The sequence below is a fragment of the Agelaius phoeniceus genome, chromosome 10, assembly GCF_051311805.1.
Source record: "Agelaius phoeniceus isolate bAgePho1 chromosome 10, bAgePho1.hap1, whole genome shotgun sequence".
NCBI lineage: Eukaryota > Metazoa > Chordata > Aves > Passeriformes > Icteridae > Agelaius > Agelaius phoeniceus.
In genome coordinates, this window is record NC_135274.1 from 8,329,474 (window position 1) to 8,354,164 (window position 24,691).

The window sequence follows — 24,691 nt, forward strand, 5'->3', positions numbered from 1 at the left end:
TGGTATTCTCAATTCTTCCTGAAATGTGCTGGCTAAAGCTGGACACATGTCCACCAGAAGTCCTGCTTTTCCATCTATGGATGTGGAGTGCCAAATTCCTTGGAGGCACAGTTTTTGTCTCTTCACTGCAGAAGGAGCTTTCTGACAAGCACACTAATTTGGTTGTCTGAAATTTTTACTTCTGAATTAAAGTGTTGAACAAATTGCCAGATTTTGATGCTGCTGGTAGAAAGGTGCTTCAAGTGAAAAAGCCACTTTCAGCCAGAACAAGCTGTTTTGTCACACGTTCTTACAGTTCTTGGGGATATAAGAGAAGAGAAGGATGACAGATGATGACATGGAGCAGGGATATGCTATTGGAAAGACTTCCAGAAACCTCAGATAGATTTAAGAATATTGTATTGGAGTGGGAAAAGCATTGTTAGCAGGTACTGTAAAGAAAATCAGAATGTCCTGCCCACTACAGAAATCACAGATTACAGAAAGGTAATGTAGTGTGATTTTTATAAATTCAAATATATACAGATGACAATCTAAGTGCTTCCCTTGGAACATTCTAGCAGCTGCTGTAAACAGTAAAACGTGCAATGTTTGATATAATTCATTTATCTAATGCCTGAGGCCACACTTTTTTTTTCCCCATGTCTTTTCTACTCCCACTGATTCTTTTTCCTGCCCTGCTGAAAGAAATAGGGGACAGTTATTTTCCCTTCCAGTTTTAGTGAGAAAAGCCTCAAAAAATGAGCTGAAGGATTTCTTTTGGAGTGGCTAAAAAAAAGCAGGGGGTTGGCAGTTCAAACTCAGTGAGGAATTTTGGGGCTGATTATATATTAAAGCCAAGGTAGAAGCCTCAAGAGAGGAGTTGAGTCTGATCTTTGTAGTTTTGTATCTTTGCCTTTCCTTTTCTCTCATGCTTCAGTTGCTTTCCTCTTTCTCTGTCAAGGATAAAGACATAGAGAAGATGATTTGACAGGATGAATTGCTCTCAGCACTGCCCTTCAGGAGTTCAGTAACTATAGCTGTAGAATTAGGACTTAACCTTACAGTTGTTATAAATGACCCTGAGTGGCAAAGAGTTACAAAAGTTTTATTGAGAACAATAAAAAAATTCACAAAACAAAAGGGACAGTGCTGGGAGTGTGGCCAAATGCCAGAGGCTTGTGCACAAGATGGCGGCTCCACCTTTTTTACCCCTGGTGTTCCATCAGCTTTATGCATATTTATTTTGATTTTACACTGTCCCACCCCATGTCCCTCTTTTTGGCACTGACGGAGCTTTGTCACCGTGGTCATCAAGGTTATCATTGGATGGAGTTCTACTCCTTTTAAGGTCATGTCTTAAAGGTTTGGCTAGCAACAGTCTGTCCAATGTAAACTCATAAATCCACATTAAAACATACAAAACCATCCTCACAACTAGGCCATCGTAACAACATCAACCACTTTATATCATTAATATTAAACATTATAATATTTAATATCAATTCATATAATACCCTGTGAAAGCCAATACCCATTAATTTCTTTCTCACACAGTTACAAGTAATTTTAAGTTTTTAAACAACTAATTTGATTTTGTGATGTATAAGTAGAATGAAATACACTGTGTGCTTACATTTGGCCAAACCAGCTTTACAGAGAATGCACATAACATTGTGCATTGTGTACTTTGTAATACAGAGCATGAACTATTATTAACTCAACCAGCAGCACACTCTCCTCCAGTCTAATAATGTAGTGAATCATCTATTTCACGCTGTTACAATTTCATAATTGTATCTTCATTTACTTACTCAAAAGAAAAACAAAGCAATTTAGGCAGTCCAAAACAAAAAGCATTATGAGTTCTGCCCAGCTTCTAATTAAATTACAATAATATGGTTACCTAACACATTACTTAGAAAGTTAACGTCAGGAAAATCCACAAACATCAGAGGCTTATGTCCAAAGGGAGACAGAGGAGTCCTTCAACTTTATTCAAATAAAGACAGAGAGTTCACCAGGCCACGCGCCCGCGGGCTTTTCTCTGTCAAGGCTTCAGAGGCGCAGCATCCCTTTTATCCTGAACCCCTGGCCATGTGTGTCCCTCTTCCTTTCCCCATTGGCTGAGCTGCTAGGAAGGTTCAGCCTTCCCAAACCACTTACCCCATATTCCCACCATAAACCTGGCATTTTACCCCAAAGTTCAGCCTTGTGCAGACTGGAGCCCAAACTGTCTGGGCCTGCTAAGAACCTGCTCCGCAAAGTCAGTAGAGACATTAAGACCCATTCCAAAGACTTTAACAACCATTCCTTCAGCCATCAAATTGTTTGTAAGGACATAAGTATGCATCTTTCCTCTCATTAAGCAGTTGAAAGTAGAGCAGTGGAGGGAGTTGTTACGGATTTTTACATTTGCCAGAGAACGTGTGGCTTTTTCATGAGGCTGGCCAGAAGGTGGGAGTGCAGGGAGGGTTGCATAGTAGCTTCTACTGTGTTCCAAATTAGGTTGTTTTTCCTAGAGAGCCTCGTGCTCCATTTCATTTCACCACTGCCCTCCTTGAAGGCTGAGCTGGGGCTGTTCAGCCTCGAGAGGCTCAAACCCTCATCCCTGTCCGCTCCTGTCGACAGGGAGAGCTCCGAGCAGAGCCCAGGCTCTGCCTTGGGGGCTCCAGCAACTGCATCAGAGGAACGGGCAGGGACTGATCGCAAGAAGTTCCCCCTACAGAGAACTTCCCAGGGCAGTGCTCCAGCACTGAACAGAGTGCCTGGAAAGGATGTAGACTGTCCGCACAGGGGATATTCCAGAGTCCTCTGGATACAATCCAAGGCCCTGTGCTCTGGGATGGCCCTGCTGGAGCAGGGAGGTGGGACCAATGAGCCACTGTGGGCCCTCTCGGCCTGACCCCATCTCGTTCTGTGATTCCTGACAGGCGATGGGAGTGGTGTCTGGTAAAGGGGGAGAAGAGCACTAAGACCACTCCACAAATGGCACTGCAGGTGTGTCGTATTTGCATAGTATAGTACAACATTCTCTCTGCTCTCTGTTGAGCCCTTAATAAATGTCTAATGTTCGCTGACAGTAACACCCGTGCTTTAACAGCGGCAGGCAGAGGTGTGGCGGTAGCTACCGAGTCCCGTTGTCACGTGGGCACCAGCCCTTCACCTCCCCAAAGCCCCGCCGTGCCACTGGCACGACACAGTGCTGCCGGCCCTGCAGGGACACGGGGCTGCGAGCGCTGTGCCCGCGGAAGGCTCGGCCTCTGTGACTCGACGCACCCAGCCCGACGGGCACAGCGCGGCCACCGTCCCCACAGCGGGCAGCCTGTGCGCATGCGCTGCTACGGGGCTGCGGGGGCGTCAACATGGCGAGTTGGCCACTCTTAAGATGGCGGCATGTCCATACTCAACGTGGCCGCAGGGCCACTCTCAAGATGGCGCCTGCACGGAGGGCACAAAATGGCGCGGCGCGGGGCCTCCTCGCCTCAGAAAGTGCCTGTTCTCCCTCCTGAGGCCGACCCCGCCTCCGCGTTCGCAGCGCGATCTCGGGCAGCGCCATCCGGCCTGGAGACACCGGTGCTGGGCTCGGCGGCGCCGGAGGCGGGCGGACAGCGTCAGGCAGTGGCGGGGCAGCCTATGTCGCGGTCGCGGCGCGCCGCTCAGACGCGAGGGCCCCTGACGTAGCGCGGCGCCATGGCGGGTGTGGGGGCGCGGCCGCGGGCCCGGGCCTGGCTCTGGCTCTGAGGGGGCTCCCGCCGCCTCCCCGCGCTCCCGCCGCCTCTCTGACCCCCCGCGCCGCCCGATCTGCCCGCCCCAGCCCGCTCCGCCCCGGCCTGCCGCGGAGATGGCGTCGGGGCTGCGCGCCGCCGGGTTCCCCCCCTGGAAGCGGCACATCGCGGAGGAGCTGCGGCGGCGGGACCGGCTGCAGCGCCAGGCTTTCGAGGAGATCATCGCCCAGTGTAAGCGGGGCCCGGCGGGGGCGCGGCCGAAGTAGCGCTTCTCTTCTCCCTCACGGATGCCCATCAGTATGTGCAGGGAGACTGCTCAGTGGGGAGGGTGTGGAGTCTTCCTCTCTGGAGGTTTTCCAGAACTGGATTCTGCCCAGTGCCCTGTGCTATGGGGATGACCCTGCTTGAGCAGGGAGCTGGGACCTGGGGACCCGCTGTGCTTCTTTCCAGCCCAAATCATTCTGGGATTTCTCCTCTTCTTCAAAAGTGGGAAAGCCGTGGTGGGACAGGGTCCCAGGAGCCTCGGCCGAGCCGTTTTCACGGGATTGTTTGGGACATGTCTGTAATAACAGGAAAGCTGGAACTTCTGCTTTATCGAGGAAAATATGTAGTTGTTTCAGTTGTCTGAGAGGCTGGAGCGCTTTGTGCTCTGGACACTGATTGAATGTCTGAATTGTCTGCACAATTCCCGCCCAGTTGCTTGTGGAACCGAGAACAATGCTGCTATTGACCCTGCTCATGGTCTTTTGTAAAATTTGGAGCTATCCAGGGGCCAGCACTCTCTGTTCAGGGCTTTCCTGCCCGCCCCTCTCCTGCCTCAGCTGTGTCAGGATGACGGGGGTCCCACACACTGTGGGAGAACACAAACGGCAGAGCTGGGTTTGGCCTCTCTGCCAGGCCTGTTCTCCTGGTTACAGTCCTTTGAGGATCTGTAAAGAGTGTGAACTTTGAACTCTCTCTGTTTTAGCAGATAGCAATGCACCTGAGAAATTGCTCTCTCTTTCTCTATTAAGCTTTCATAAGACCAGTCCCACACAGCACCTGGATTAATGAGGAGTTCCTGGGGTTGTAGGTGGATGGTGCCTTAACCTGTTAAGATCAAAGAGGAGAGAGAACACAGTGATGTGGTGGAGGCTCATGTAGTATTTGGCTGTGTCACAGTAATTAAAGGGACTAGATCACAGCTGGTGATCTAGGCAGGAGAAGATGGGACTCTGGATTTGCTTTCTGGTTGTCTTAAGTGCACTTTTTGCTCCTGCAGATAACAAGCTGCTGGAGAAGTCAGACCTTCATGCAGTGCTGGCTGATAAACTTCAAGCAGAAAAATATGACATACAGAGCAGACATGAGATCAGGTATGTAACACTTTTTTGTCAGCAGCTGTTTGTTGTACACATTGTAACCTAAACCACTGTTTGATGCCTCACACAAACAGCTCCCAGATCCCTACAATGACTTGGCACACAACAAACTGAAGTTCTGTTGGACTGAATATAATTTACAGCTGTGTCTAAGCCTGTGGTGAAGTTACAATAGGTTTAGAGTATGTGGCACAGAAAAAATCTGGCCAGGTTTGGGAAGGAAGCTGATTTATCACAAACTCATGGAACAGGTGGACCACAATGAGCTGCTGCTCCTGGTCTGTTTGCCTTGTAACACTTACAGTGTATTCTTCTCCTCCTATTGATGGTTTAATGACCTCGTTTCTTTCAATCTGTGTCATCACATGAAAGGGGAGAACAGAAATAAACTATGATTGCAAAGTGTCAGTCCTAAGTAAACACCAGAAGCCAAAAGGAAGGTGTTTTGTGCCTGCTTTTTAACAGGATTTCCTGGGAAGCTTCCTCCCTAACCTGGAGTAGCACTTGTGCTGAAGGCAGGGGTTGTGCTGCTGGTTCTGCTGGTGTTTGCACAGCAAACCTGTGTGCCAGAAGTGTCCCTTGGACAGCCTGTCTGTTCCAGGTGAGGGCTGGCCAGCTCTGCCCTCAGTGTACCTGAAGAGAAGGCAGGGCCAAGGAGCTCAGAATTCCTACTTCTGTAAGAATTGCTTCCTCCGTTGAGGTTCCTTTTGCTCTTGTCCTGAAACCAGAACCCCTCTACAGCAGGGAACTCTATGAGCATGTCCAATTGGATACAAAACAAATCAGTATAGCAGAGATAGAAGAAGTTTCCTCCTGGGTTTATCGGAATTGCAGGCAAAGCTCCATCAGGCTGGAGTTAACACCCATGTGCAAGTTCCCAAAAGCTTTCTGATGGCTGCAGCTGTCTTGAACCATTTCAGTTTATGGGAATTGTGTTCTGGCTGAATGCCATGTCTTAAGAGATGAGGCTGGACCAAATGTGGATGAGAAGAAAGACACAGAAGCAGCATCTGAAAGTAGTCAGCTGAACTCTGGTACTGTGCTCAGTATATGACAGGTTTTTGAAACAAAATTACTTTTCTAATCCTAGATAGCTGAGAAAGGTGTGTTTACTTCCCTCAGGGCCAAGGAGTAGTATCTAGTTCTGGGCTGTAGGGGTATGTGTAGCTGGAGCTATAGGATGTGTTGGATATTACCACAGGACTTGGCTTCTTGTCTGTTTGCACACATTTTTTTGGAAATGCAGTTAGTGCAGCATTAGTTCAGTGAGGGGTTGGTTGTTTCTTTAGAAGAGCATTAGGTTACTGATATCACTGTGAGACATTTGGAGGGATTATCTGTTTCTCCCTGAACTGTTACAACACAAAATTACTGCAGAAAGGGATGCAATTACCTTGTTCTGTTTGTCTGATATAATGAAGTTTTAATTAAAATTATGATTTTTTAAAGAAGCTGTAGTTCAAAATACAGCTGATAATGTGCTCAGAGTCTGTGTGTGTATATACTTCAAAAAAAACTTGGTTTTCTCTGTTCCTGCCTCTGTGTTTTCAGAGACACGAGTGATAAATGTTACATTCCATAGTTGTTTGGGGCAGAGGGTGATATAAATGTTCTTATATGTAAAAATTCAAGATTATCTCACAGTAATAGTGTTGAAAAACACAGTTAGTAACCACTTGAAAACTTATGCACAAAAAGAATATAGTCAGGCCAATGGAGGAGTGACTTGTCATACCTGAGACTGTAAACCCAAGGGCCTGGGAATACTCCCTTGGTTTCCTGGCTTTTGGTTCTGTACCCTCTCCAGACATCTTGCATCTTCAAGGTCTACCACCTCCCTCCAGAACAAATCAGGGTGGTAAAATATTTGTAATTTTTTCCAGAATTTAGAGACTGTACTTCTAAGACTCAGTCGTCTTCATGCAAATTTAAACAAAGCTCATTATCTTCCCTTGGAGTTTGAATACTGGTTTAGAAATCTACAAAAAGTGAATCTAGTGCTCAGGAGATGTAACTTTCCAGTACTGTGTGATTTGCTTTGTTATGAATCACCTGTGTCCCTGGTGGACAGAGCTTCCAAGGGAGGCAGTGTCTGGACCCTGGCAAAGGCACAGAAAGAACTGGATTCTAGTTTTGGACATCTCTTCTTCTTCTCTGTCCAATTGCAGCCCAGGACACGATAGCACATGGAACGATGCTCAGCTGCAGGAACTGGCCCAGCTGAAGATAAAGCACCAAGAGGAGCTGACTGAGCTGCACAAGAAACGTGGAGAGGTTGGAAAGTCTTATGTTCTCTGTGGTCCATATGTGGCCTTTTGGGAGCCTGACCATGATTTCACCAGGCTCATTAATCATTTTTTCCTCCTTTCATCTAGAGTCTTTTTAAGCTTCCCCAATTTCTGATGATTAAAACCAACCAGACACAGGCTGGTCTGTAATACTGTCACCAGGAGATGAGAGCTTCTATTGTCAGCATAGCATGATTATTAAATGCTCAATTCTCTGCTTCATTAATAGGTTCTTAGTTGTATTAGAGGAGGAAGGAACTGATCTGGGCCACAGAGTTGTATATGACACTAGTAACTTGAAAAGACTTAAAGTGAGTGGGGCATAGGGGGCTGTGTGAGGTTTCACTGGTCTCCCTTTGCAGCACCAGCCAAGGCTGAAAGAGCCATGGTGCTAGGCTGGAAAGGGAGGGCTGATTCAGAGCCCAGGAGTTCTGTAACATTCACACTTGGGCCTGGAGGAGAGGAAAAGCCAGGCCTCTTGGATTAGTGTTTTGGGTTTTTTTTTGACCAGGAGATAGGGAATTTCAACAATAGAAGTTGGTTTTTAAAAGCACAGCAGTGGACTGAATGAGTCTGAAAGCTGAATGGGACTGCACACTTTCATAGGGAGAAGGTGTGAATGGCCTGGAAAATGCTCCTTTGATCACACCCCACTGGAGATGTGGAGAAGCAGCAATTCTGAGCTTTCCAAAGAGGAGACTGTTTTCTCTAGGAGGTGTGCACCAAGTGGTTAGGGCACTCAGAATAGTTTCTTTGCTTCCAACCTGGTGTCCTAAAACCACTTCCAAAGGCAGGCACTCTTCCCAGAAATCAGTCTTCCTTCTTCCTGGGCAGCTGAGGCTGTGCTGCTGGGTAAGGTATGAGCTGGCAGCTGCAGCTTGGCAGCATTGGCCTCTGCCTCTCTGTGCTCTGCAGTCACTCCACCAGCAACTTCCTCTGTGAGAAAACTCTTGGTGGCACCTGTGTTCACAGTGAGAGCTGTGTGTCTCCTGAAATGGCTGTCCTGGCCCTAACAGGATGATTTGTTTCTTGATTGTCAGTACTCATTTGTTTACTTACTTGACAATTTTTAAATTCTGTATTGATTTTTCCACTACTAAAATTTCTTCCTAATATACATTCTGTTTGATCTGACTATTAATGAAACTTTTTGAGAGAAGAGAGTGAGACAGCAGAAGGACAGCAGCTTCTTGACAATTTATTTTTGAAAGTGGATTCTCTGATTTAATGACCTGTGTAGCAGATCTGCATAGAAAGCTGGGGTAAAAAAGACCTGAAATGTGTGATCCATGCTTTTAATGCTAGATTAGTCTGTGCTTGCACTGAAGGCAGCTCAGTATGTTATCCACTGACATCCCTGCAGTTTGTAATGAAATTTTCTCCTCTCTCCAGCTGGCCCAGTCTGTAATTGATTTGAACAACCAAATGCAGCAGAAGGACAAAGAGATGCAGATGAATGAAGCCAAGTGAGTAAGAACTGTTTTGTCGGTGACCAGACTTCTGATGGAGTTCTTTACTGGAGTTACAGTATTCTCTAGAAGTCTTAGCCCAGGGCTAAAAATGCCTTTATGAGGTGTTGTGCAAACAGCACAAGGAAGATGGCACAGGTCCCAAAGGAGGTCCTCATGGTTTTGTATGTTTTGTTGCCATTCCAGGATTGCAGAGTATTTGCAAAAGATTTCTGAACTGGAAACAGAGTGCCAGGAATTGCGTAGCAAACTGCAAGATCTTGAGCGAGCTAATCAGACCCTGAAAGATGAGTATGATGCTCTCCAGATCACCTTCAATGCCTTGGAGGAGAAACTAAGGAAAACTACTGAGGACAACCAGGAGCTGGTCTCACGTTGGATGGCAGAGAAAGCACAAGAAGCCAATCGTTTGAATGCAGAAAATGAAAAGGATTCAAGGTGAGATCCATGACCTTTGTTTGATAAAACTGGTATGTTTTTCAGTTATGCGTGCATAGGATAAAACCAGATTTAGTTTTGACCTCTGAGATCTCTATTCTTGCACAACACAGTGAGAGTCCAGAGCTTACTCTTTTTCCAGCCAACACAGACTGACACTTGGTGAAAATATTCCTGTCTTTTAAATGAATAAAACATGTTCTTTTGTTTCTTCAGCAACATTTAACTGTGTGCTGAAGATCATAAAACAGATAGAAACTGTGGGGTTTTGCTGGTATTAGATTTGGACTTCTCTTGCATATTGCATCTTATCCTGCTCCTAGTTTTATCCTTTTTAGACTTGACTAACTCCAGTGTTTTTTGCGTTCCTCTAGAATGAGCATGTGCTATGAGATTGAGCTATGTAAAACTTACTGCAAAAGTAATTTTTTTAAAAAAAAAAGCTTTTTTTCCTTGCAAAATAATTTTTCTTCTGAATTGTTTCAGCTTACTTGCCAGCTAATTATACCTGAAGACTGACCTATATTAGAAGTCTCACAGTAGCTGGCAGTTTTGTATTAGCTTCACTAACATAATCATTATTTTGGCAAATTCTTACCCTCCAAGATAATGTGTATTCATATGGATCATAAAGGGCTATAGGTTCACTTTGCCTCATTGCCTCACTTGAGTGATCTTATCTTTTGCTACTCACAGTAAGAAAAATGTTTCTCCTGCTCAGAGTATCTTGAAAAGCAGGATAAAATTAGAGCAGGGGAGTGATTTTTTTTTTTTTTTTTTTTTTTAATCTTATGAGGCCCATCAAAACTGTGAAGGGTAGCCTTTGGAATGCGATTAAGGAAATGTTGTTTTTCTTTTTTAATAACCTTGGGTTCTCTTTCTTAGGAGACGCCAGGCCAGGCTGCAGAAGGAGCTGGCAGAAGCTGCCAAAGAACCCTTGCCTGTTGAACCGTAAGCAGTCTTGATTTAAAGTTTCTTTTGTCAGTTTGTGCCTCAGGTTTATGCAGAAGCATGATAAATGGTACCTTTGTTACCCCTAAATTGGGTGATGTAGAGGAGTGTTTGCACTTCTTGTGTAAAGTCAGAAATGTGCAGTAACTCTCCCTACCTGAACTTACAGAAGGAGGAGCTCTTTTAGGACTGAAAACAGATGCTTGGACTTTAAGTCCCAGGAATGGTTCATATGGTCAATAGATGTTGTTACAAAAATGTTTTAATACTGAGATATGTGCCTTTGGTCTTTAAGATAGCTTTTCATGAAACAGTGAAATAATGAAACAATTACTCTGGAGATACCTGGATTTTAAAATGTTAGACTATAAACATGCTCAAAAATTTCCTGTAGGAACAGGTACTGAGTGAATTAACCTGGGTGAAAATACATGGCTTCCATACTGGCAGGGATTTATTATCTAAGGAAAAAACAGTGGAGTACTTTACCTGGCAAGATGAAGAGAATCCCTCTAGTCCCTTGTTCTTGCCCTGCTGTGACTGGCTCTCTGGTGTGGGATCAGGGGGGCAGTGGGAGCTGTGGGTGCTCTGAGCTGGGCTGATCAGGGTCTTTGTGTTTGCCCAGTCTAGAACTGCTGCATCTGATGCTCTGTGCCTGGGCCCTGCAGAGTGGTGCCAGAGCAGCCTGCAGGCTTTTTCTGGAGATCTTTTCTCTTTATGTTCACATCACAGACTCACATTAAGTGCTGTGCTGCAAGCCCTTGCAAAGGACAGGAGCAGTGCATCCCTCTGGAAGGGAGGCTGTGCAAAAGGCTGGGAGAGGAGGGAGGGGCATGTGGAAAGGGAGTATGAGACACCCGATAGCATAATTGCTTCTGTGTACTACTCAAACTCTGCTTCAGAGATGGCTTTGATTTCTTCTGGATGATTTTATAGTTGGAGAGTTCGTGTTGTGTAAATGGGCTGCTTAGTGAAGGGAAAAACTGCACCATTTCAGGGGCTGTGCCCTGGTGTTTATATTTACTTAAAAATACATTGTTAACCTGGAAAGTTCTTTTGCTACACATAGTTTTAATAGCAGAAAATTTAGATTTTTAAAAATGATTATTAGCAGAACTTGATAGTATTTCCTTGAAACACCAGCTTGATACATTCAATCAGCAAATACATTTTCTATAGTCTTTTCATGTATACTTTCCTCCAAAATCTTAGAATTGAAAGTGCAGCTATATTCTGAAATGAGAGATTAGTTGTTTTTGTCGTTTTAAATGCTTTTGCAGCTGAGTGTTATCTGATGGCACAATTTGGTTATTTAAATGATGAATTTAAACTTCTCTTCAGTCAAATGGTATTAGTAAAGTGTGTTTAAAAATAGTTTGTCCTGCAAAATCAGCAGTGGAGGAAAAATCATCATGAAGGGAAAAATACTAGGCTGTCAGAGCCCATGGTGACTAATGGGAGAAATCTTCAGCACTAGCTGAGTAATTTAGCTGAATTAATTTGTTGTACATGGATTGGAATCTCACACTTGTGTTCCGCTGACCACCAGCACTTAAACGGAGTGAGCAAAACCAGCTCTCACACTTAATGGTGCCATACCTGAATTACAGCAGTATCAGGGTGTCCTTGGTGTAGGTGAAGCAGGAAAATTCAATTAACCTCTTGTGCTTTCTTTAACACTTGCTTGTTTTGAAACAGCAAAAAAGGTGCTGATATCACCTATACCTGGCGTTGCAGTAACTCATGTTTTTGTTGTTCTGTAACTGCTCCAGCAAATACCATTCACTCTGTAGTGAAGCCTTGCTCAGGTGTGGTGGGTTTTTACAATGCTCTGTGTAGTTAGTGCTACAGGCTGAATAGGATGCCTATATTAAAGAGAATCTGAAAAGGAGGTCTGAAAACAGAAACAAGGGGATGTGGAAATCCAGCCCTGCTGTCAGTGAAGTGGAATTGGCAGCTGGAAGGAAAAAACCTGAAATTTAGTTGCTGTCTATATCCGTTTTCAGACAATGTGTGTTGAATTACATCTCTGACAGTTGCATCAGTGTGTGTTACCTGGATCTACCTGTGTGTTGCTACAGCTCCAGAAACCTGGGGTGTGCTGGGCGTGGAACTGACAGGCCCTGGAACAGTGCCATCCTGTCAGTTGCTGCTGTCAGTGGCTGATTGAAAAGGAGATGTTTTCTCTCACTTCAGCAGGGATGATGACATCGAAGTGCTTGCAGATGAAACCTCTGACACAGCTGAGGAAACCTCTCCAGTGCGAGCTGTCAGCCGGACATCCAGGTTTGTGACCAGGAGATTCCTGTAGCATGTCACTGAGGGAGAACAAGGGGCACAGTAGAACTGGAACAGTGTTGGGAATGTAACTTAGGTTTCTAGTTGCCTTTAGATGGAACACAGTTTAGTGCTTCTACCAGAGCAGTAGGAAACTCATGTGCTGTACTCTCTGTGCCATGCTTTAGATGTGCTGGTTTTCCTTTGCTGTTTTAAATAAATTACCCTAGTGCCTGAAAAATCTTTGTTTAATCTTTCAAACAAATATTTAAAAACTATATAGTTAATAATGTGGCTATTACAATGCCTGTTGTTTCATGCCTCCGTTACTCTACAAGATATCAATGTGAATATTGATATCACAATAGCTATTTGCAAATAGCTGGGTTTATCTGAAATGCTAAAAATAATCTTCACCTAGATTAAATGCATCTTGTTCTTTCTCTAAAATAGCAGTGAGTGGAAAGTAAGAGGTAGTTACATGAGATCATGGATTAATTTGATTGAAATTTCAGACTTGGCAGATTGTTCTATCTAAACCCAGCAATTCACAGGGTGAGGTTGAGGGCCACTGAAGAAACTTCACCCACAAAATGTGTTCTGAGTTGTAGTTAGTGATGACTTTTGCACTGATGCCTGCCTTGGTGTTCTGTCTCTGGGCTGGGTCTGAGGGGAGGGAGTCTTTCCTGAGACATGTTGCTATGAAATGTGTTTGTATTGATCTTTATGTGGAGAAGCTATTCACAAGGTTTAAACCTGTCCTCCCCTCCTTCAGTAAGCGACTCTCCCAGCCAGCTGGAGGCCTTCTGGACTCTATCAGTAATATCTTTGGGTAGGTTAGAACACTTTCACCTCCTTGTTTTGTTTATTGGTTTCAATGTACACCAAAATCTTGGTGATGCAGGGAATGCAAACAAGTATTTCCAGCCTTCCTTCTAGCTTCTGCCTTTCTTTTTTTTTTTCTTTTTTGTTCTCCTCAACTTCCTGTTTCTTCCATCTTGCCGTGTGCTGACCTCTGACCTTTCCCTCCAGTCTGTCTGAGTCTCCCCTTTTGGGACATCAGTCTTCTGATACTGCCAGGTGAAAACATTATCCACTCTTAGTCCAGCATGTGATTGTATTCCATTGAAGTAACTGGAACCCAGCTGCATTGTGCTGATTAGATTCTGCAGTTGATAACTCTGGTTAGAAACTATCAACAGTGAGAGAGGCAATGAGCTCCTCTTTGTGGAGACAATACATGGGGTTTGCTCTTACTTTCCACTGCACTTTGCTCCTTTAGTAGGGTTTATTAAAATAAGTCGTTGGGTTCTGTGCTTTGTATCCAGAGTGGAGCCAGGCCTTCTAAGCTAAGCTCTGCAGTAGGTGGAAGTCTTTGCTTAAATGGAGCAGCCCAAACTTTGGAACACAGCATTTTGCTGCCTGGGATGTAGTGCTGAAATGGTGTTGAGTCTTCCTAGACAAAACAATGGAGCTGCAGCCAGTCCCATGTTCTCTGCCTATTGAAAACATTAAAACACTGCTCCAAAATGAGGTCAGTAATCAGTTCAGATAACTTATGTGTTGAACTGTGAAATATCTAAAGCCACAGTGTTACAAGTGTTACATGACAAATGTAATTTTTGAAAGATGGGATGAAAAAAAAGATGTTAAAAGCACCTTCCCCCATTTTTTACTTTCTGTACAGAGTAGTTAATTGACAGGTAGACATCAGGATGAATTCAAGAGAAACAGTGTTCATTTCTCATTTTAAAATGTTTTTGCTTTGTTTCATCTTAGGAGGCGTTCTCTGTCCTCATTCCCTGCACCCCAGGACAATGCAGAGCCCCATCCAGGTGCCAGTAAAGAAGTGAGAGTGCCCACTACTGCCATTTGTGTCTTTGTGAGTACAGAAGGAATTCTCTGCTCTGCCGTTCTTTGTTCTGGTTTTAGAGGAAGGGAATCCCCTAGGTGGGAGCTGATATCCTGAGACTCTTTCTGTTAGCACTACCAAACAGAAAGGAATTCTTGGTTTGGTAGAATTCATTCTATTCCATTTAATTCTCACCCCACATGTTTCTCAGAGCCAGTGTGCTCAATGTCTGTCTTACTGAGGTCGATGATGACAAAGAAGTTTTCTGAGGGCACAGGGAAATTCCACCCCATTATCCTTTGGCTCCCAGCAGTCCCTATTCTATCATGCCATAGTAGAGCAGTGATGGAGGAAGAGATTGCTGACAGTTTAGGATTAATTCAGTTCCAGTTCTCCACAGTAAAAGGAGTTGTGGCACCAAATGTAATCCAACAAACCTGGTGAAGAGGAGCTCATGGTGATGGGGTGTTCTCACTGGCTGTGCATGATCAAAGGTTTTCAAGCTGAGACCTCCTTTATGTGTTCTTTGGCCTTACAAAGCCACACCTAAGTTTCTGTGCAGGGCATTGTCTTGTGACTGAAAGGAAGGTGTCTTGTAATGCAGCTGCTTGTTTATATATGCCTCTGGAGCTTTCTTAGGCACTCCAGAGCTGGATGTGGATTTTTCATGGATATTAAGTGACTGATTTTCTTCATCCAGAGTATCAGTGTGGCTCACTGCAGCAGGGAAGCATGTGTATTCTTGCCTGCCCTGTTACCATATTCTGTAGTGGAAGTTGTGGATGGAGGGAGTGGCAATGTCACCTCAAGTGAGAGCAGGATCATGACTGAAATGGCAGCTGGAGCTGGCTTGAATGGGGGACATCAGGTGAGGAGGTGTTAGGCTTTAGCTCCAGTGTTTTGAGCCCAGGTGGAGGGTCAAGACATGTCTAGGTCTAGCAGAGCATTCTAGGAATCAATGCAAGGGCTCTGTGGCAGAGGTTTGGCAAATGCAGGGAGCAGACTGGGCTCACCTTTGGAGAGGCGAGTAGGAGGTGGAAAAGGCAGTCACTTCAGGCATAGTTTCTAGGCAAGGCCTTTCACCAGTGTTGTTGTGAATGGCTCCTCTGCATTTGCAGAAAGATCAGATTTGAGTGTGATTAGCCTTAAATATGAGCTGGCAGACCACATTCAAGCAACAAGTTCCATAAAAATACAAGTTTCCAGAAAAGCTGGTTTTGAAAGAGCAGGTCCTGAAAATACTTTACAAATAATTACAATTGTGGTGGTAATACTGTGTAGGTAAGTAGTATAAAGCTGTGAAATGAACAGAGGAATAAAAAATGAATTATTATTAAAATTAGCATAGGTTTTAAAAGTTCAAGAATTCAGAGCCTTAAGCTGTGAGAAGCAGGGGTGCTGGGGGATCACTGTATCTGCAGGGAGGAGGCACAGCTTAAGCCCAAGTCCTCTACAAGCAGGTGCTGTCACACTTGTACTGCAGACTCACCAACACACCCAGTGAATGCAGTGCATCTGCTGTGCTGTTTCCTAGCAGACCTGCTTAACTCAAGCCTGACTTGATTGTTCCATGGTTGCTTGAACTGATTGGATCATGTTCCATGGCTGTCTCTAGATGGAAGAATGAAAAGTTACTTTCCTTCTACAGCACATCAGTTGTTACCGTTTTTTGTCCTGTCCTCTCCTTATTTTTTTTTTTCTGGTGTGACTTAAGAGCCTAAGCTTAGGAAGCATTCTAAGGCTTTTGGTAGTATGTTATTGCTGCTGAGTCCTTGCTACTGTTTTTTTTGATGTGCCTTTGTTTTTTCTTTAGATATGGATCAGCCCTTTTGCTGTCTGTGCACCATCAGCCACAGCAGAATTTCAGTCTGTGGCTTTATTTCCTCTGAAAGATGCACGGCTGTGATTCTGTGTAACCTTCAAGTTCTGTAGCTTTCTGATCTGTGGGTTATGGGTGTGTGCTAATTCCCTTTTGGGTGGCTGTTCTGTTCCTTGCCCTCCTCAGGATGCACATGATGGGGAGGTGAATGCGGTGCAGTTCAGCCCTGGCTCCCGGTTACTAGCAACAGGAGGCATGGACCGGAGGGTTAAGCTTTGGGAAGTCTTGGGAGGTAAACATTTTTGCTTTGGGGCCTGGTGGGATGCTAAAAAAAGTTTATATTTTGGGTCACTTTGTGTCAACTTCTGCTCTAATCCATTGCTCAAGTTTTTGTTCATGTTTCTCTGTGCAGATAGGTGTGAGCCCAAAGGTTCCCTCTCTGGCAGTAACGCTGGGATTACAAGCATAGAGTTTGATAGTGCTGTGAGTATCTCTGTAATATCCACTGTTTGTAGTTGGGAATAAAAATTAATGGAATTATGTTGTTCTCTACTGTTGGTTCTACTATTGTTCACTTCTAATTGTAGTTACCTAAGAAATTAGTTAAAACATGAAAATAGCTGAAATTGTACAAAAGACCTGTATTTGAAAAGATGCAGTCTGTAATTCTGATCCTTGCCTTACAATTCAGATGAGGATATGCAGCTCAGACATTGGCTGTTAAGGATTTTTGTTTAAAGTAAAAAATTAGCATTCCACTGAAGCTGGCATAACAGCACAGAGGAAGCAAATACACTGAGGCTTTATTTCTGTGAAGTTTTTTTTTTCTATAAGTGCTTTACTGAGGTCTGTGATGAATAGTAAAAGGTCTGATTATCCCAAGACTTGCAGTTCCTTGCCCTCTTCTCCCAGCAGTTTCTCCCCAGCCATGGCACAGCAATGGTGTGGCTGGCAGAGTGTTTGCTGACAGTGTGAGATGTGCTCAGGTCATGTTCACCTGGAGCACTGGAGACATGACTGAGATCAGCATCCAACAGTCCTGCTTGAAGGAGTTTGGGGTCTTGGATTGGTCTAACTGGACATGTGATCTGACTTTTCTGCTGAGACCTCTTCCACAGCACAAAGCTGATATGATTTCTGCCATTTGGTGATTTTCTGTGCTAAATTATGATACACACCCAAGAGGATCCTTCTTCTGGACACTGACCAGCTCATTAGAGATGTGCTGTTAATCTGCAGGATAAACTAGTCCTGAGGTTTGGCAAGTTGCTTGAACACACTTGCTGTGAGAATTGCCTGGATGAGATACCAAAGGATTACAAGGATTCAGGAAAGTATTTTTTGATGGACAGGAGCGCAAGCATAAATTTTGTGGTGGCCATTCTCCATCATGGGTGACTTGTGAAAGCCCTAACCTTAAAACCACAAACAAGTTGATTTCTCTCTCCTCAGGCAGATTTAATTTTTGAGGTCTTAACTTAAAATGCTAGAATTTTAACAAAAATGGCAAGAATCAGGCTAATTCCACTCTGAGACTTTCTAAGCAGTGGAGGTAGATGATGCAGGGCTTTTTTCCTCTGAAAAAGAAAAAAAAAGAAAACCCAAAAAAGAGGAAAACAACTCCACAACAGATGAGGGTAAACTAGAACGCATTTTCTCACTGCAGCAGAAGGGAAAGATGAATGTTCTTTTTCTGGTCTGGTTATTGTTATAATTGGTGTACATTATTCTTTTTATAATTTAATATGGCCATGTACAAACCCTTCCATATTGGGGAGAAGCAGGTGCCACAGCCCTTTGGTGAGGGTTACATTAGCTTTCCATTCTGGCATTTGCTACTGTGGTTTTGGTTTTATTCCTTTTTTCCTTTGATAAAATAGCATTAATATGGTTTTAATGGTTTATTGGAAATATTTTAATTTGGTTTGCGTATCGACTAGCAGAAAGAATTTGACAGGAATCTTGTGTTTACAGGGTTCTTACCTCTTAGCTGCTTCAAATGACTTTGCCAGCAGAATCTGGACAGTTGATGACAATCGATTACGGGTAAGTCTTGCTAGGCAAAGGAGTTTTTTCTGTCTTGTATTCTCAGTTTTGTCTAATGGGGACATGGCAGTTTTGGAAGTTGGGCATTTACAGACACTTTTAATAGTTCCTTTTGTTGAGAGGTTCTTTATCTCTTGAAGGTCTTCACAGCAAGACCTAAAATACAGTGTGATCTCCACACAGCCTTGCAGGAAGCTCCAGTTACTGTGTATTTTCCCAACACAACCCCCCACTAGAAAAACCTTGCCACATAAAGTGTGTGTACATTTTTTTGTACCCCTCTGGGGAACTTTAAATGCTTCTTACGATTTATGGAGAGCCACCTCAATGATTCAGCATCTCTCAAAGGACAGGCTGCTGAAAAGGGCTTTGCAGAAGACAAAGAGGGACTTTTGTTTTAAGTCAGGAGCAGCATTCTTGAAAAGGAGCCCTCTGCCTGGCTGTCCAAGGCAGCAAGCCTCAACATGTTGGACATCATCCTCAATGTCTTTTGAAAGGTTCCTCCTTTCCTCCCAAGTACTTTGTATTCGTATTCTTCTCTAACAGTTGGCTCTGATTTGAAAATAATCCTTTGAGAGACCAAAAGAAAAGTTTCACAGCTTTCCAAGAGCCTTTTTAAATTGCTATTTCCTATGTACACTTTTCCTCAACTTCTTATTTTAGTAAGGTACTACTTTGATGTTCAAATCTTCTGACATTTCAGTGTTGGTTATAACCAACAGATGCACTGTAATTCATTGGGTTGTTCTCAGTGTGGGCATGTCAAGTCTCAGGAAAGTGAAGAGTATCAGTTCTTTTGCATCTTCTCCTTGGCTGCAAAACCTACTATTGGATGTGGATTATAGTGAATACAAGTTTAGCAGACATAGATTACTCACTGCAAAAGGTTATTACACCTGCAGACATTCACATCATCTTCCTGTAATTCTTTGGAGTGTATTCATTGTTTCCAAGATGAAATAGTCCCCGCTGTTTCAAGTGTGAGCGCTGTGGACTCTGCATGGCTTGCACATAAACAGGAGGTAGTAAAGCTGAAATCACTGTAAACTTTGCCAAAACTCCCTGCCTAAATGCAATACCTGTATGTGATGTCTGTGCAGCAAGGGCAGAAGAGAGATGCAGAGAGGAAGATAGATCCTCTTTGCTGGAGTTTGTGTTCCTTTCTCGAGGCAAGGTGGTCCTTTTGGAATGATGTTTTGTGTATCAGGTTTTGGGTTTTTTCCCAAACTTAGCTCCAATTTCTTTCCATTCTTAAGGGCTTTTATTTTGTGTTGCCTCAAGCCCAGATTGCTTTGTGTAATTTGATATTCTGTTGAGTATTTTTAAAAAAAATCTTAACTATCTACAAAGATTTCTGTCTTGTTTTTCATAACTCTTACTTTAGTAATTCATTGTCTATTTTGTGATTTAGTATGTAAATGTTGAGCAATTCTAAGTGAATGTGGTTCATGTTCTCAGCCCCAGAGAGCCTTCCTCTGCACTTAAAGAAGCTGCTGAAATCCCTGGTTGTCTCAGCTTTCAGGCTTTAAGATGTAATAAGAATTGAGACTCCATACCCTGTTGTGTCCTTGAGGGAAGCTCCATATGAAAGCAGAAAGGCACAATTTCCATTTTCAGCATGCTTTAACCCCTTGGTTTGTCCTGCAAGCTGTGTTGGAGCTGCCATCTGTCCATGAAATGTAGGTGTACAGAGTGTTGAGGAAGGAGCTGGCAGGTTCCTGAGTAACTGCAGAAACTGCAGCAAAAGGTGACCTGTGTTTCCCAGCTCCAGTCTGTACTCTGATAATTAACACTCCTACTCAATGGTGATCTCTATTTACCTGTAATGGATGTTTTTTCTGCCAAGCAAAGCAGGAGACATGCAAATTACAATTTGAGAAAGGGGAAATACTCAGTTTCATGTCAATCTTGTGTCCCCAGCACACCCTTACAGGTCACAGTGGTAAAGTTCTGTCAGCCAAGTTCTTGCTGGACAATGCACGTATTGTTTCGGGAAGCCATGACCGGACCCTCAAGCTCTGGGACCTCCGCAGCAAAGTTTGTAAGGAAGCCCTGCTTCTGCCTTTCATCCATGTTCTGTGCTTCTGCTGAATGCTCCTGACAGTCTGGTGTCAGATCAATTATTGAATCTTTTTGCCAGTATAAAAATAGAAAAAGCTAGCACTCATCCCATTTTCTGTTATTCTTTAAGTAAGTGAATTCTTTCTGCCTGTTACCTGGAATAAGAAATCCTGTGTGTGCAGGAAGCACTGTTAATGCTATTACACTGAGAGCAGCTGGTTTTGGGAGTGGTCTTTGTTTACCGGTCTGGGAATGGGTATTTTAGTCTTCCACTAAAAACTTGGAGCCAGGCCAGGTTTTTAACTCTGAGGTGGATGGAAGTGTCTTTTGGAAACATACCAAAAATTTCAGCATCTCAAATGAAGGAATTGCTAGGATCCAGGTTTTTCTTTGGGAGCATCACCTTCTTTCCTCGGTTTTTCTCCTACTCGGGGCTCTTAAACCTGCTTGCACTGAGAGAGCATTTGAGAGTCAAAGTTACCTTGATACCTGAATTCCAAACATAGGTCAAGGAGACAGATTCATGTTGTTTAATAGTAGCAAATTATAGCTGGCTAAATATGAAGTGGAAATAAAGCAGCTGTCATGGGAACTTTTCAAGTCCCAGCAAAGGAGATTGAGAAAGGGCAGAGAGGTTGAAGACTTAATCAGGATTATTTTAAGACTGTTTGTCCTGTGCCACTCCTTGAGCACTGCTCTGTGTTGCCACTGTATGGCAGGGGGAGGGTTTAGGGATTATTTTCTTTCTCAGTTTTCATCAGTTTGGACAATGTGAATTTAAGCATGTCACCATTGGTTTTTCCTTTTTAGGTATAAAAACAGTGTTTGCAGGATCTAGCTGCAATGACATCGTGTGTACTGAGCAGTGTGTAATGAGTGGACATTTTGATAAGAAAATTCGTTTCTGGGACATCAGGTAAAACTATTGCAGCAGAGCTTATGGTGTATAAGTGGTTATGGGTTTGCTGTCAGGTTAATCTGAAGTAGGGAACTCTTCTTCCTGAACTTAGTAGCTGGGGAAACTGTTACAAAAGCAGCAAAAAGCCATTAAAGAGATTTTTGTTCCTCCTTTTAGGCTGTTTGGTATTCTAGGTTTGTGGGCTTTTTGGGTGGTTTGTTTCTTTGTTGTTTTTTTTTTTTTTCTTGGTTTTTTGGGATGCCATTTCTTTTCTGGAAAGACAGCATACTTGCTGGTAAGTATTTTTCATTGTTCAGTACTTGCTGTTCTAGGGTGGGGATGTGAGGAAAGTAGTGTCTTAACTGTTTGCTGGAAATGCTATCCACAAGGTGGGATCTAGCTTGGGAAAGAAACAAAATGTAAGAATAAACCACTAATCCTTTTTCTTCTCTTCCACATTGGGACAAGTCAAAGTTTTGATGCACTGGTTTGGCTTCTGGACCCTAGTTCACAGCTTTCTTTTTTTTTTTTTCTTTCCTCTTTCTGTCTTTAGGACTGAAAGCATAGTAAAAGAACTGGAGCTGTTTGGAAGAATCACAGCTCTGGACCTGAACCCGGAGCGAACAGAGCTTCTGACCTGTTCCCGTGATGATCTGCTCAAGATCATTGATCTGCGGGTCAGTGCTGTCAAACAGACCTTCAGGTGAGTGTATTCCTCACAGGAGCACTGTGAATTTCAGCACCTTGTATTGTGGGTTACCCTTAGTGCTGGAGTGGTTTCCAAGACCTCTGTGAAGAGAGCAGTCTCCTCACTTTTCTTTTCTACATGGCAAAGTTCTCTAGAATGTCTAGATACAGCAAAGATCTGCTCTAATGGATCTTGTCATGTTTCTCTTTAAAGAAGGCACCTTGGCTTAGAAGTCTGTGTTCTAAAGGAAAGAATTTCTTCAGGGGCCATTGAGAGAAGGATGTATGAGAAACATGAATTGGGATAAAGGGATGCTGGAGTTTATTCAAAACCATACAGAAATACTTAACATTGTCTTTAGTAAGTATCTCTTCTCATAAATGAGTTAACAGTTATCTGATTCTAACTTTCCAGTGCCCAGGGATTCAAATGTGGCTCTGACTGGACAAGAGTTGTGTTCAGGTAAGGCCAGACATGAACAAGATATCTGATAAACCTTTTCCCAGCTAAACTGAGTGATTCCTGATGCTTGACTGAAGTGGTCCCCAGTTACAGGTAGAAAAATGGGGCAGAGTTTCTAATTTGTCCCAGGTTACCTCTTGGTCAAGGTAGAGTGTATCTGTAAATATTGATTCAATGTCTTGGAAATGCTCTGATTTCAAAGTGCTTTCAGCTCTTAGTATTAGCAGGTGATAACACATAACTCCTAAAAGTCTATTTAATGCCAAGTTGCTTGCTTAGGAAGTTGTGGGTGGAATGATGATATGTGCTGAAAATTGCTGACTTGCAAATTGTTCCTTGCCTTCTGCACCTGGTCTGATGTGACAGCCCTGATGGTAACTATGTGGCTGCTGGCTCAGCTGATGGGGCCCTCTACATTTGGAATGTGCTTACTGGGAAATTGGAGAGGACGCTTGCAAAGCATCACAGGTGAGGGAAGTGGGACATGTAGCCTAGGGTGGGGATCTGGGTTGTGGATCTTGCTGAGCTATCAAAAAGTTGGAGTTGTACAGCTTTACAACTTTTATTGGCATGTGAGAATAATTAATATGCAAAGTCTTTGTGGATTTATGGCAGTATTCTCTAGATTGAATTAGATTAGATTTGTTGTTATCTTGTTAAACTGAGATATGATTCTAGTAAAGTGCATTTAATATGTTTTGAAGAAATTGTACCTCCCTTAGACTTACGAAAAGCCCAAATCTCTTGAGATGTGAGAAACTGGGGTTTTTTTAAATTGGTAATAAGAGTATTACAATATTTCATTCCAGTGCCAAGAGCTGTTGTGGAATTCAGCTTTTTTTAAACTGACTCTTGCCTTCCCTTTCAGTTCTTCTATCAATGCAGTCACGTGGTCACCATCGGGTGCCCACGTGGTCAGTGTGGACAAAGGAAACAAGGCTGTGCTGTGGGCTGAGTTCTGACTGACGGAGGGTCAGAGGCCGAGTGTGCTGGTGCTGCTCCGTGCCTGCACAGCATGGACACCCGAGCCCAGATCCATCCAGAGGCAGGATATGGACAAGCACATGGGCTTTCCTTTCCAGAGGGAAGTTCTAAAGCAATGGAGAAAGGAGCCTGAGTCAGAGACTTCTCATGGCCAAAACTGCACTGTGGCACTTGGACTCAGAATGGGATTAGCTGTTGTAGATGGAGAATGCTACTTAGTCATGCCTTTACTTGCAGTATCTATGCACCACGTGGAGCTGAAGATACTAGCGGGATTCCTCACCAGACAGCTGTGCCAAATATCCTGTCACACAAATGTATCTACAGCACTTCTGAGGTGGAAACTTTGGAAAGAAGTCATTGTGTATGCTGACTTAAAGCATGTTCTGTCTCCTGTGTTCTGTTCTGGTGGCCTAGTTCAGGCATGGGGTGAGAAGATCCTGAAACACGTCCTAGGCGGTTTGAAGTGTTGGAACAGCTTTTAAAGAGGGTCTCCCATGGCTCTGACACCTCTGCCTTTGAGTCATGAACTCAGTTTAGATCTGTTCTGATCCTGGCACAGGCTCTCCAGCACTGTCCTGTGAACTCTGTGCATCGGTTCTTGAGGCAACGGTTTGTTTGTTCTTCAGGACTTCTGCACCCTTGTGTTGAAATGCCCTTCAACAGCTTGGGCATCACAAAGTAGGAGGTTTTTTAATCTTTTTATACCACAGGCCGTTTGATTAGTGGGTGTGAGGAGAGAGCTAAGCTTGGTGAGGTTGTTCTAGAAGTTGTGCTGCAGTGATGAGGAATGTAGTAATCCTGTGACTTCAGTCCTGGAATACAGATGTTTGGTTCCTTTTTCTGTTGATCCGTCCTGTCCTGGCGGCTGTCAGTACATGGGGGAGCAGTGGCATCAGATCCCAAATCCATTGTTTGGTGCTGGCAATTCCAGGCCACTTGCCCCGTTCCTGAGCACACGTGCAATATTCCCATTTGCGCTGGAGCCCTCTGTGGTACGGAGCGGTGTCTGAGCTCTGTCCCTGTTCTGGCACCCTGAACCGTGATGTGTCTGAGTGTGAGCTACCTGGCATATCTTTATCCAGCCAAACCTTTCCACATCATCTGGGCCTCAAGACAAGCCACCAGCGTTTTATTGCCTTTTTATTTGCACTTTATTTTCTTCTTTCCCGATAGTGTTTTACTGTGGAAGTGTGTTCTTTGGAGGGGCTGGGTTTGGGAGCTGGTCTGACAGGCTCCCTCTAACCCAGCCTTTCGCTCAGACACTTTCTGCAGAGGGGAATTAGAGTACATGGGGCAAAGTTTTTATTTATTCAGCTGCCCATAAGAACTTGATTGTAAATAAACTTGTGTTCTGCTTTTAAAACCCCACACTGCTCTGATTTATTTA

The 24,691-nt window shown here is 43.8% G+C and overlaps 1 protein-coding gene and 2 non-coding genes across 9 annotated transcripts; all 3 read left to right on the forward strand.

The window, feature by feature from the left end:
- Positions 1-3,483: 3,483 nt before the first annotated feature.
- Positions 3,484-24,672, forward strand: ATG16L1 (autophagy related 16 like 1). 7 transcript variants are annotated; one of them, XM_054639151.2, is made up of 19 exons: positions 3,484-3,938; positions 4,969-5,062; positions 7,237-7,342; positions 8,749-8,822; positions 9,012-9,263; positions 10,149-10,214; positions 12,414-12,500; positions 13,267-13,323; positions 13,524-13,571; positions 14,271-14,373; positions 16,349-16,454; positions 16,575-16,645; positions 18,137-18,208; positions 20,129-20,249; positions 21,080-21,185; positions 21,721-21,870; positions 22,270-22,317; positions 22,684-22,785; positions 23,186-24,672. In XM_054639151.2, the coding sequence occupies exons 1-19, from the start codon at positions 3,824-3,826 to the stop codon at positions 23,277-23,279; spliced, it is 1,872 nt and encodes a 623-aa protein (XP_054495126.1). In that variant the 5' UTR covers positions 3,484-3,823; the 3' UTR covers positions 23,280-24,672. The 7 variants fall into 7 exon arrangements, with proteins under 7 accessions (XP_054495126.1, XP_054495124.1, XP_054495131.1 ...); XM_054639149.2 differs by having other exon boundaries at positions 3,486-3,938; positions 12,411-12,500; XM_054639155.2 differs by having other exon boundaries at positions 3,878-4,004; positions 12,411-12,500.
- On the forward strand, positions 14,585-14,854 carry LOC129124706 (small Cajal body-specific RNA 6). The gene has a single exon (XR_008534890.1).
- Positions 17,008-17,270, forward strand: LOC129124705 (small Cajal body-specific RNA 6). Its single transcript, XR_008534889.2, has one exon.
- Positions 24,673-24,691: the final 19 nt, after the last annotated feature.

Excerpts from the sequence above, each read along its gene's own strand:
- ATG16L1 (XM_054639149.2), top strand. The coding sequence starts at position 3,824 with ATGGCGTCGGGGCTGCGCGCCGCCGGGTTCCCCCCCTGGAAGCGGCAC. Across the intron at positions 8,823-9,011 it reads ATGCAGATGAATGAAGCCAA|GATTGCAGAGTATTTGCAAA; the intron begins GTGAGTAAGAAC and ends TTGCCATTCCAG. Across the intron at positions 9,264-10,148 it reads GAAAATGAAAAGGATTCAAG|GAGACGCCAGGCCAGGCTGC; the intron begins GTGAGATCCATG and ends TCTCTTTCTTAG.